This window comes from Macrosteles quadrilineatus, unplaced genomic scaffold, assembly GCF_028750875.1.
Source record: "Macrosteles quadrilineatus isolate MER2022 unplaced genomic scaffold, UCM_ALF_1.0 Scaffold_5__1_contigs__length_97177068, whole genome shotgun sequence".
NCBI classification, from domain to species: Eukaryota; Metazoa; Arthropoda; class Insecta; order Hemiptera; family Cicadellidae; genus Macrosteles; species Macrosteles quadrilineatus.
The window spans coordinates 46,717,927-46,731,287 of NW_026542598.1; the positions used below are offsets into that span (position 1 = coordinate 46,717,927).

The 13,361-nt window shown below is 32.5% G+C and overlaps 1 protein-coding gene across 9 annotated transcripts in view; it reads left to right on the forward strand.

Moving 5' to 3' along the window:
- Window positions 1-202: 202 nt before the first annotated feature.
- The window catches only part of LOC128993941 (uncharacterized), a 61,820-nt gene continuing 48,661 nt past the window's right edge, over window positions 203-13,361 (forward strand). For 8 of the 9 annotated variants that reach the window (XM_054418079.1, XM_054418077.1, XM_054418078.1 and 5 more), the window contains exons 1-9: window positions 203-340; window positions 1,266-1,304; window positions 2,223-2,279; window positions 3,144-3,176; window positions 5,839-6,108; window positions 7,576-7,614; window positions 9,990-10,058; window positions 11,217-11,305; window positions 11,867-12,125. In XM_054418079.1, coding sequence (XP_054274054.1) covers window positions 1,302-1,304; window positions 2,223-2,279; window positions 3,144-3,176; window positions 5,839-6,108; window positions 7,576-7,614; window positions 9,990-10,058; window positions 11,217-11,305; window positions 11,867-12,125 — 819 coding nt within the window. In that variant the 5' untranslated portion in view covers window positions 203-340; window positions 1,266-1,301. The remainder of the gene's footprint in view (window positions 341-1,265; window positions 1,305-2,222; window positions 2,280-3,143; window positions 3,177-5,838; window positions 6,109-7,575; window positions 7,615-9,989; window positions 10,059-11,216; window positions 11,306-11,866; window positions 12,126-13,361) is intronic. The other variant, XM_054418083.1, reaches the window with a different exon arrangement.

The window sequence follows — 13,361 nt, forward strand, 5'->3', positions numbered from 1 at the left end:
ACTTTTCCAATAGGCAACTAAAATTACTTTTCAAACTTTGTTTTAAATCAGGACAGTAAAAGTATAACTAGTGGTAGTACGGAATATAAAGTAAATGCTTAAACTAAGTTGTTATGATCTATGGTTTCACTTATTCCAATTGTTTTGTAATTTTTCTCATTACCATATGATTTCTCAACAAATAAATATAAAAGCACAACATTTCATTAACATCAAAACAAAAATTAGAGTCAAAGTACAAATTCAAAGTATAGTTGTTCCACAAGATCCAAAATTATCAAGAAAGAGTTCAAAATTTAAGTTAGCATCGCCATTTTGGAGTTTTATCTTCAATTGATAGGTATGTATTTATTTTTTGCCCTACCCATGTTTAAATACTTATTTCTTTGACTCAATACAATAGTAGTTGGAATATAGTATGTTGCTATGATGACAGTAGACTTCCAAGATAAAAACTATTCAAATGCAAGCTAAACCACTAAGCCCCAATCAAAATAACAGCTAGTAAAGTTACACCCGCAACTTTCTTATAGTTTTCATAGCAGTGAGTGGTCTAGAAATGTCAAGTCCGCGTTATGATTACACAGGGTGCCTCGTAAGCCTTATGCATCTACCTCTTTGTAAGCTAAGTTCTTAAACTGTTTTAAGTAGGCTGTGTTACTTATAATACTTTAAAGGTCAATCTGTCTTTTAAATATTGATTATAACCAGTAGGCTAGAGCTAAAACTTAGTTTTTCCAAAAACGGAACATGTCAGGCTGAAAAGAATTAAATAGGTCCTGAATTAGGATTTCAACAGTTCGTAACTACTGTTTACCTGTTAAATAGATACTTCTATACAGGGAAATTCGCTAAAAATTAGGATGCAATCAGAATAAGACAGGTACTAAAGGCTTGCAAGCATCCACCTGCCGCAAAAGACAACCCTCCAAAAGAACTCCTATTTATTTACTCCCAATGGTATAGCAACTTTACAATAAGAAAATTAGTAATTTCTCAATTTTCCCCGAGATGAAGGAGAACAAAAGTGTAAAGTCATGGTTATACTGTACCTACAACAAAATCAATAAGTTTTAATAACTTGGTGAAATGTATGGAATACTGATGTGCAACCAATGGCCGTTAAATGTATACGTAGCCACAGCGTAAATATTAAACTTCATTAAAGGTTGGTTGAAAAAATTAACATGTTTATGTGAAAGAAACTCGATTTTGTAATAGTTTTGTTCTTATAAAAACTTAATTATTTGATTTTCTTGTTGCAGTGTGATTCAAAATTCACATAATATTTACTTGACAAAATGGTAAGTTTACTTAAATATTAAAATACTTACATGTAGATGAATAATACGGGGTGGTTTTTTTTTACCCAACCCAAATAACTAGAGTACTACAAGACACTTTTTACGACAAAACAAAAAGTGCTTGAAATATACGTACATAATATACCATACCAATATTATTATGTAATATACCAATGTATTATAATGGTATTCCTGATTTTCTTATTTCCTTGCCGATCAGCTAGTATGTTATGAGGTTTTGTGATTTTAGGAGTTAATAAAACCCATTATGGAGTTTCGCAAGGCCCGAAGAGTAGGTATTGTGAATACTTTAACAGCGAAAAAGATTGATTTAGTGTCAAGAAAGGTTTGAAATAAAGTTTCCAGTTAGTTGTGAACCCAGTACCTAATAAATCAACTCTTTATTAGCATGTCAAAAAGTTAAAAAAATTGTATCTAAAAAAAACAAAAAAAAATAAAACGTAAACCTGAAACACTTATCATACCCTATTTTTGAGTTTTTGAAAAGGCAACCAGGGATGCCAACATTAAATAAGCTTGTCTTGTCATGAAGCAGGGCCTCACACTGCTTCTAAATAGAGGTCTGTTTGAAAAAATACCCTAAATACCCTAAATAATAATATAAAAAAATATATATAAAATTTTAATTATGTTACAAATTGGATGAAGACATTAATGGAAAAAAAGGCCATTCCTCATAAGGCCCAGGACATTTTGGAAGAGCAACATTTTGGGGGAGGCCACTATAAAGTTTTGGCTGAAATATGGGAATTGCTGTCAAACGAGTTTTTAAAGAGAAAGTTAGTTTTTTAACTCTGTGTTTTCCAATTGAAATCCTCTTTGTATAGTGTATAGCCTAATATTATTCCATATTTTGTGTAAAACACCTGTTTTAGTATGATTAATATTGACTTGTAGCAGGACAGATCTAGCGAGTGGGTAGCTCCAGTAGAGGACACTTCAAACGTTGACAAAGTAAGTGGACTTTACACTATGTTCAATATCAAATCCTCCTCTTTTTCATTTTATTAACTGAATGAAATAGTAGTCCCCTATCATCTTAACATAGTAATACTCAAAGAAAAAGCCAGAAAATCTTCCAACTGTCATAAAGTTTTAAGTTTTGGGGATGGAAAATTGTTTAACGCGTACTAAGTACATTCAGACCAAAATTATGTTTATACTAGTGCAGTGTTATTGTTTTTTAACCATTGTAACAAGTCTAACAAATCAACATTTAATCATTGTAAATTTAAACTATTTTAATCTCATGCATAAAATTTCTAGTATAAAAGGCAAATACCACTGACCGAAAAATGATGACTATTATATCTCTCAAAATATACAACCTAAAATAGTTGTCAAATTTGCATAGGGGGTCCTTTGATAAAAATTTGAAATTTGAGGGTGGTTTAAGGGGGGAGCTATTTACAGTGAAATTAGACTTTTTATCTTAAATCTGATGGGAACTCGTTTAAAACCTACAAGTGCACAAGTACAAGTGCTTTAAGTACAAACTTGGTGACATTTGAGAAATTGTTGAACATGCTCTTACTTCCAAAATATGTACCTTAATAAAACCCGTAATTTAAAAAAAACTCGAAATGTTCTATTCTAAGACTTAATTTGTAACAAAAGCTGTTACAATTAGCCTAACTGTTGTAGAGTAAAAAGCTTTTTGTTAAAAGTTACAGGTGTACATTATTGCAAACCTGAGTACTCAACCTATTACGAAACCATTTGGACAAGATAAAATCATAAGAAAACTATCTATTTAATCTATAAAAATGCTAGTTTTTAATTAATAAAATCTAACCTTGTCACCTATTGTGTTTACAGCAAACAATGGCAATGGTGACTCAACCCCAAACGGTAAGGATACGTTTTTCAAATACTTTACAACAAAAATGCAGTATGTATTAAGGATATTACATGAACTAGTGTACATGTTGCTCGAAATCGAGCAATTGAAAAGAAGTACAGGAGTTATTTATAAACAAATAACTTGTTTAAAAACTAATAACAGTCATAATTTTCGATGATTTTAAAAGAGTCGACTAAAAGATTATTAACTAATGGAAATGCTCACAATTTACATAACAGTCCTATTCCAGTTTAAAGGTTTAATTTTCAACAACTAAACTGTCCATGGACGGGAAAAGGTAAGCTTACAATTTAAGTCATCGTAAAAAGGCTGTCAGCTTGTATAAAGTACCGTACCAAAGTTATTTAGCCAATTTGTAGACAATAAGGTGTAGGCTACTTTAAACTCTACAGGACAGAGTTAGGCAAAAACTCGGAGAACTCTGAAATGGTGTTATTTATCATAGGCTTACTCATGTGCCAAATCCTGAAAAGAATCAATAACTAATACTGTAACTTATATCATTAAACACAAACCAACATCCAAAACTATACACATTTTTAATACAACATAGATAATTTACACATTGACTGTTTACAATTAACATATGTTCTTCTTCTCACTATTAATTTTTGCTTCACAACGGGAAAAATCAGTTTCATAATCATTGAAATAGATTTATTAAATAATATATCATACTGTCTAAAATTTTGAAATAGGCATTTGACAGTTCTGGTTGTTTACATTTAAATGTCAAAGCAAATGTAAACATTGTGAATTTTGTCATGCTTCCATGGAGACCAATTATTAATATTTAATTTCTGACAACAGCTGGAGTTTCAAAACAATATTTGTTTCCCATGTTAATCTTATGGAGAAATACGAAACTTTAAAGGGCCCTAGGGCCTCACTCTCTAATTATTTCCTTAAAAAGAAAGTTTCCTGCACAACTTCACGTTACGCTCTTTCCAATGACACCAAAAACATGTCAGTCGGTTCAGTTGTTTCGGAGGAGTAATTGTCACAAAAATCCTGCTTGCGTATTAAATAAGTACTAGTGTACATGTTGCTCGAATTCGAGCAATTGTAAAGTAGCCTATTACAGGATTGGCAAACCAATAACAATCATACTTAGCTATCAACATTTCTGCAAAAACACACCTATCTTCCCTGTAGCAGCAAACCTAAGTACTCATATTAAAATTAACTTAATGTTATTTAAATAGGAAAAATGACCATTTTAAGGGAATAATTAATCTTTGTATTAATTAAGCCAGGAGCCAGGTAAATGGAAATTCGCTTAGTCTGAAGGTTGCTGCAGATGCACAATATTAATAACAGCAAAGATTGAAGAATCTGAATTATTACTTATATCCACGAATTTATCTAACAATTATTTCCTGTAAAATATTATTACAGCAGTTCAAAAATATTGAAACTAACTCGATCAACAAATGATGTAACTGAAAGAATTCCATACTAATGACATTAACATATAGTTTGACAGTTCCATTTAATCAATGTTAAATGTTTACATTCGGGCATAGACAAAAATGATTCGGGCGAGTGACATATTTTATTAATGTTTATGATCCCTACCGTTCCTGTTCTAATAATCATGCAGTATTTAATATGTTTGAACCAGCTGTGTGGAATTGTGAAATCAAAATTAATTTGACAGTTAGTTCTGCTTGTTTACATTTTTAAATTTTGTGGGTTTGTTCTTTGTTACCATGGATACCATCAATAAATATTTCACTCTTAATTTCTGACAACAGCTGGAGTTCCATAACAAATTTTGTTTTCCATGTTAATCTTATGGATAAATACGAAACTTTAAAGGGCCCCAGGGCCTCACTCTCTAATTATTTCCTTAAAAAGAAAGTTTCCTGCACAACTTCACGTTACGCTCTTTCCAATGACACCAAAAACATGTTAATTGGTTCAGTAGTTTCGGAGGAGTAATTGTCACAAAAAACCTGCTTGCGTATTAAATAAGTATAGATTATACATTTGACATTTAAAAATAAATAGCTGTAGGCCTACATAATGTCAAAGATATCAAAATGTGGTAAATATACCAATCAAAACAGCTGTTAAAAAAAATTAGTACAGTGGTTTCTTACGGGTTCTTACCGAACATTTTGTAGACTGTTCTAAACAACTTTAAGTCAAAAGTGTGCTTTCACTTTGGATGAACGGGTGAACCCCCTTTATTTGCTAACTGCACTGTACTAAATAGTTTTTAGATTTTGTCTTAAATCCTATTTTTATAAAAGCAGCTGTTTTGATAGTATAAATTATCCTAGTATATTTACCACATTTTGATATTTTTGATATCAAGTTCTTGAGCGTCAGGTTTGGGTAAGGGGGTAGGCATAAAAGTTGGAAACATTATACTTTTTGTGTGTATTGAATATCTCAGAAACTACGCATGCTAACGCAAAATACGTCATTTACGAAAATAATCTACACAAGAATAGTCTTCTCCATTATCTTGTTAAAGTGAGCAAGAAATAATATTATGTTCAGTACAGTAATTAGCATTGAGCATGTGCAATCTGGCTTATATACTTGAGATACATTGCTGCAGCTACACCACTGTGTTATATAAATACAGACATTTCAGATATAAAGGTTCTACTGTAAAATTCAACTATACTTTTTCAGTCTCGAGGTTACCAAATGCCACTTAAGTCTGGTGTCTTATTGAAGAGAAGAATTGTAAGAGTTACTCTTCCTGGCGTTGGAATGGGATCTTCCATTGAAGATGGACATGGTCCATTCCTGGGCCTAAAAAAGGGCAATTTGCCTAATCCAGAACAAATTCAAGGAATAATCAGAGGTCTAAAAGAAAAGATGTGGCTCATCCAGGAGGAATTACATGGTGGCCCGGTTGGTCAACTTGGGCATTATGATTCAAATATCAACATGTTGAAGGTAAGTTTTAAGATTTTTCAATATTGCTTAGCATAGGTATTAATCTGCTCTTATAAAATGTTGGTGACATTTTGTGGATTATATAATTTTTAGTTTTGGCACCTTTACAAAAATAAATTACAATTGAGCAGCATAATCTAAATTTTCTGTTACTAATCTCCCAATAAAAAAATTATAAGGAATTTGTTTAACTATATTATGATCAATGGGTATCATATTGATTTTGAATTTGAAAAAAATTGTTTCTTGTTTATAAACGTTAAGGACAAACCAATTTGATATAGAAGAAAACTGGTAAGTTTGATTATTAACTATAATGTCTTGAATACTCGTTAATTCATAATAACTAGAGGTTAAAATACCTTAATCCGTTAATGTCGTAGTCGAAAGCCATTAAAATGCCGTTACTGAGTGGAAACATCGATTGTAGGCTATCGTAGCCTAAGGCTTAAAAATTAAGTTTCTCAGTCCTAAGCATCACTGATTCACAGCCTTTTCTCCAGTTATCAAAACTTAAGTACAATTTGTTACACGCAGAATCTCCGGTTCCCGACTTGGATGATGCCTAATTATTTATTTTCATTAACAGTTACACATTATTGTACTTGTGATTAATTAACTCCGTTATAAAAAGTCACAAGGTTATTAATTTCACTCAGTATTATGTTTATGGATTCGCTGACAAAACGTAATCAGAGATCGTTGCAGTGTTTTGTAAACAACATAACAGCTGTTCGATATTTTGTAGATGACGTAAACTCTGAACAGATAATAAGTAAATTAATAAATGGCGTAAGAAGTAAACATAAAGAGAAAAGTTGACAAAATAGGGTTTTTGAACGTCCACGTGAGTGGAATTTTTTTCCGAAGTAGTGAGGCCATATTTAAATAGCTAATGACATTCTTGCCAATTCTGTGAATACAATTAAACTATTAAAATCATGATCGGTACTGTAGTTTTATCGGAGTACCCTTGTAAATTAGAATCCTAGCGTTACAGACATAATGACAGATGGACAAACAGACTGACAGAAATTGAGGTAAGACTTGTTCCAGCTTTTGGGGGGTATAATGACCAAAAGTTTATGATTCTACCCGATGTACCGGCAAAACTGAAATTTATTAGTTAACATTTTTGTTAATAACAAAACGTGTACGTTAACAAATGAGGTATATAATAATTGAAAATACATGTATTAAAATGAAACAATCTGTCATCAGAACTCTCTATACAAAGAAGATGCCTCACACTACTCCTATTTTGTATTAAAAAGGTTACTCTGAGGTTAAAGTTTGATTCTTAGTTTCTTCCCTTTCATGAACATAGTTTCTTCCCTTTCATGAACATTCATTTAGATTAGGATTTCACAAAATTATCAATTAACACATAGGCTAGATTTTTAGGAAACAAAAACAACCAATTTTTTTGTAGAACAATAATTAACAAACACATTTTTTTGCTTAAAGGCTTTGGGACCAGGGCAAACTAAGATGTCTCAAAATCAAGTAAGTATCAAGTAATTAAGTAGGATATCTCTTGTAACTATACAAAAAAGTCTACGTAGCTAATAGATGATCAAGAATACATTATCTAAATCGCAACTAATAAATTGCACAAAATTTTATGAATAGGACATAGATTCTCTACAAATTTATATTTTTGACAATTTTGCAAGTCAAAATTCAAAACAAAAAGTAATAAAGTATAAGTAATAAGTATAAGTATAAGAAATAAGTATCACGCGTAAGCATATTCTTATAATAATTATTTCTAGTTTAGTTAAAAATAATTGTTTTAAAGAGAGATTCTGTAACACTGCTTCACTGCATTCTGTTTCAAGTCAAGCCTAGCTGATTTATAAATACTAATTTGCTGCCCGTGCTTTGCAAGTTGATGAGAATGTAAAAGATAAGGCGGTCCTTTAATGCTACTGTAAAAACTGTTGAAACACACCCTAATTGATTATGATTATAGGAAGCAAATCTCAATTGTACCATACTGTTTTTTATATATATATATTTTCACCCCACGCTGTAAACAAAACATTGGAATTGCTTCTGTTTGCTTTGAGTTTCTGTTAATATTTCGTTGTTATTTCATCACTAGCATGTTAATGTTTTAACATTTTTAAATAAATGTTTGCCTTTATATTTTAGCGTTTTTTAATTTACTAAGGGATTCTGTACATCTACGGACGAATATATTCTTTTTTACAGTATACGTAGATTTTCTCTGCGATGCACACGAGCTGAGAAAAAAAGTTTCAAAGATACACGCTTGCCTCAATGTTTAGATATCCACTAATTCAAATTGAATGTTAGTAAAAAAGGTTATGAACATACTACTATGTAAAGAATATTTGATATATCAACACCCTTGTTGTTGAACTTAGTTCTAACTTTTGTTAGGACAAGCTAGAACTTGTTATAACAATTTATAACTTTTGTTTGTTCCAAGGTTAGAACAAACAAAAGTTAGAACTAAGATCTTATATAAGTTTTTAGTTTTTTGAACTATTTTGTTACTAATTGTGGACAGCAATATCAACTAATTGGTGTAGGACAGCCCTTTAATGATCAAAGACACATATGGTGAAACAGTCAGATAGGAGACCCTCCTAACATAGTAAGAACTGATGTTGTGTGAGATTTGTTGTAGTTTAGAGGTTTTATGATGCTGTGGAGTTAAAAAAGGGAAAGTTTTGCATTAAACCCTTTGTGAGGCTATAAGTTGCAAGAAGGCGTGAGTTTGTTCCATATGTAAAATAGAGTGAGTGACTAAAAGTTGATTGTGAAGTGACAAAGAAGGACAATCATTATAACCATACAGAGTGACTGGTTGATGTCTTTGTCCGTGTGTGTACAGAGCTAGAGTCAAAATCTGTGGCTGATGTACTGAAATTTGATATCGTAAGCTCTTTATGTCTTAACTAATTTTGTGAGTGGTTAAGAAAATATGTAAAACCATGTTAATACTAAGAAGCTAACAAAAATATATTATAGAAGCAACTCGGAGGATGCTGTAAACATGTGTGTTAAAATTTAAAATCTAATGTATTTATTCCACGATTTCAAAACATATGATCAAAGCTATTAGCATAGGATTCGGGCCAACAACGACATTTGTTTATGTTTATGATCCATACCGGTATTTTTCTAGTATTCTCGATTCGTTCTATATTTTATTGTTAGGTTGAGCCGTGACTACATGCCACGACTCATTTTTTGTTTCAAGTTGTTCAAGTTTTTGTAAAGTATTAAATTTGTTGTGAATAACTGAACCTTTTTAGAAAATAAGGCTTTAATAAACTTAAATTGTTACATAGTTGTCAAGGTAAACAAATCTCTAATACAAACAACAAGTAAATAAATACTTCAGCTGATTACTAAAAACAGTAATTCATAACACAGTTGTCCGCTATGCTCGGTGTCAACGAGACGATTTATAGGATACATGGCTGGTAATGAGGTAACATAGTTGTGATTGTCAACCTTGGTGAATCTTAATCAATGTGCTATACATTTTATTTATATTTTGTCGTGTATTTCCGCAAGACAGATTTTCACTGGGGTCGTCAGAACATTAACATTTACAAAACACGTACTCGAGCGCAAAAAGCCCATCAGTGGCTGACGTGCAATAGGACAAGGTCCGCCCCTACAGAATCAAACACGTACTCATTGTCACGTACGCAGTGTTTTACTCATTTACTATAAAAAAACTTGAAAGACTTGAAGAAAAAAATGAGTCATGACATTTAACATAGGTGGTACGTAGTCATTGATCTAAGTTAAGGCTAAGATAAAGAGTTTATTTTCGTCTATTCTAAAACAAATAATCTTTACTTGGGTTTATTTGATCCAATATATCTGATTTTTAGACAAAACCTTTGGAAGGAGGGCAGACAGACGTTGGACATCCTATGATGGAGATCGACTGCGAATATGAGGTAATATACTGGTATATGAGGATCTCCAAAAGTCGTGGACATAGACATTTTCTGTGTTCGTGTGGCCATTATCGTTGTTTTCCGCGATCGTCGCAATATTCTAATCGTCTCCCCCGGTTGTATGGACATCACTAGGTATTGTCTCCCTCGATCACGGCCTAATCCTGAATATCCCTGCAATACCGGACAAATCATCGCCGTCCTCCATGATTACGACACAATCTCCCTCGGTTATTTAGACATCATCGGCCCCCTTGTTCACAGGAAATGTATGATAAGCACCCGCGGTCACGGCGAAATTCTGGTTATCCCCGCGGTATCAGGTGGTTTCCCCGCGGTCGTGTTTACTTTACTATCGTCTCCTGCGGTCACTTAAAACTCCTGATTATCTCTGCCGTAATGGAATAATCATCATCAATAATACTAAATTTAGAACGTGTAGAAAAAGACAAATTACTTCCTAAACTGCACTGCGATGACAAATAGGTTTGCAGACTTGTTTGGGCATATTATTCATTATATAGACTCTATATCGGGGTCGCCGCTATTTTATCCCCCTGGAATTTTACCCCCTGGGCAAATCTGACGTCACTAAGACGTAGTAACCTGAGCGCTCAAAAGTTTGTTCGCGGGCGGAATTTTACCCCCGCGGATTTGGAAGTATCATGAAAATAAACAGAGCGTGATTAATTAGATTAGCGATAAAAACCGAAATTTTACCCCCTGTCCATATAACTAGCGTTTAGACAACTGAAGATATACGGGACGGCTTTTTATCCCCGGAATTTTACCTCCAGATTTTTACCCCCCCAGGAATTTTACCCCCTGAAGGATATATAAATTATTAAAAATGATTGATTTTCCTATTTCTGTTTTTATTTAATTGTAAACATTTTATTATTAATTAGCCAGAGTCAGTGGCATGCTCATGTACTACAATAATATTATTGTAGTAGCCCGCAGCGAATGTGTTAATATTTTTTAGGCTACACCTATGTACTTTTTCGTCATATACATAGTACCTCGTAACTTGAACAATTTGCATGTTCAGTGATGAAAAATTGAAAGTAAATACCAGGTAAATGGAATAGAAGGACTTTATGGGTTTCATACTATTAAGAATCTTTTACACTGTATTAACAAAGTAATTGTTTTTAGAGAATACATAGGATTTACAAGCTGACGTCTCAACTTCCTGAACAGTCTTCTATTATAGTTGAAGGGTCGATGAATGATAATGCTAAATGGTAAGATAAACTTTTCAGTATATTTATACACAAGTTCTATCATCAAATAAGCAATACTTAATTATTTGATCACTTTGTCCACAGGTGAAATATCATTATGGATTTTATAATATCATTATAAGATCAATTATAATTTTTAACAAATATAGCATAATTAACAAATTATTTGTTTTTAGACAAACCTGCATAAAAAATGAATTCAAACAAAATATCGTATAAATTCTTTTCATGTGGAGTGGGCTTTAGTTAGTCTACATTCTGAAATTAACATTTTTATGTAAATTTTTTGACAAACTGTATAGATTTTCCTAGCCAACTTCGGCCAAAATGGTTACCATAATTTAAATTAGGCCTATTGCCACCTCTAATTTTTCAATCTTGTTTTCATGTAAAACTTGTATGCATGGTATTGGAGTTTAAACTTTTTATTTATGTTCGTGGTTTAATGTTGTTGTGGTGCAAGATAAATGAAGATTTTAAAGTCTTAATCAAGAAAATCCGAATTCACTAAGTTGTTCTGAATAAATAGGCATTAGCCAAACTAACCTCCAATCATTTCAGGTTTGAAGTGACCTTCTTGGTTGGAGAAATAAAAGAAGATTGCTATTATGACCTAGACAAATATCCTGAAATTGCATTACTGTTTCATCCAATGACTGGTAGCACTCGCATCAATATCTACACATACCGTAATTACCGCTCGAAATATATGAAATACGATGGTTGGGGTTATTCTAAGGGTTCAGTTGATGAAAAGTTTCCGTTCCGTCCAGGACAGCCGTTCTACATAGAATTCTACATCACCAAAGACCAGTTTCAGGTTAGTTTCGGATAAGTCTAAAATAGCTTTTAAAATCAGCAATTCATCTTTATCAAATTAAGAAAATCATTGTTCTGATACTTTAAATATACTAAATACTTTTTTAAATTCTCATCAGCTCTTGTTAAATTTAAGCAATGTTATGGTTTTTACAACAGGAAAAAGAAAACAAATTGTACAATTGGAAGAAATCACCACAACAAGGTTTTTAGGATTAATTGTAGACAAAAATCTTACATGGAATAAGCATGTTGACAAAAGGCAAAGCCCTCACTGACACACTCACTCACTCACTCATCACTAATTCTCCCACTTCCCATTTACCTAGGAGGCTGAAATTTGGCACATTGATTCTTTAGGCATTAAATAGGAAAACTAAGTTGTTTTTATTCTGATCGGACTCTCGGGCTCCGCCCCAGTAGCTCTGGAGTTTCCCATGTTAACCTTATGATTTTTCATATTTAAAAGGAATTAATGAATCTTAACAGCTGTTTCAATTAAACAAGTTGGTTCTGTTCTATGATGTTCAATAGCATTAAAGTTACAAGGATTACCAACAGGGTGCGGCACTATTATTATTTTTTTATTTATGACAAGAGCTAATTTGCAACTAAAAGGTGAGTGAGCGTAGCAAACGAACTTCAACCTGGAGGCGAGTTATCGTAGCGAACGAGCTAATATGAAGGCAAGTGAGCGCAGCGAACGAGCTCCAACCTAAAGGTGAGTGAGCGTAGCGAACGAACTTCAACCAGGACGTGATTGAGCCACGCGAACGAGATCATCTTGAAAATTAAGAAGTTAAACGGAGCAAAGCCCGCGGGTACAGCTAGTATCATATAATTTTCATATTTCCCTTGGGCTATACATTTACTTTTTGTTTTAAAAAAGATTTGTATTTATAAATTATTTAAGTTCAGTTTTAATCGATTCACCCACAAATTTAATTATTGTATATGGACAATTGTTGCAATAATTGACGTGTCTTCTAAAATGTCCAACAACATTATTGTTTTATAGAAATTACAAGTGTTATGACTTTGTATTATATGTGATTTTAAAGCCATATTATTTTCATAGATGAAATCACAAACTTTGCACAGTTTCACCATCGTTTGATGTATTAACTTGTAGTGGCGAATGAGGTTGCTTTTGTTGGAGATCGACACGGAGCAGTGTTGACATGACGGCTTCGTGTTAAGGAATGAGGTCTCGGGCTGATGTCACCTCTACATACAG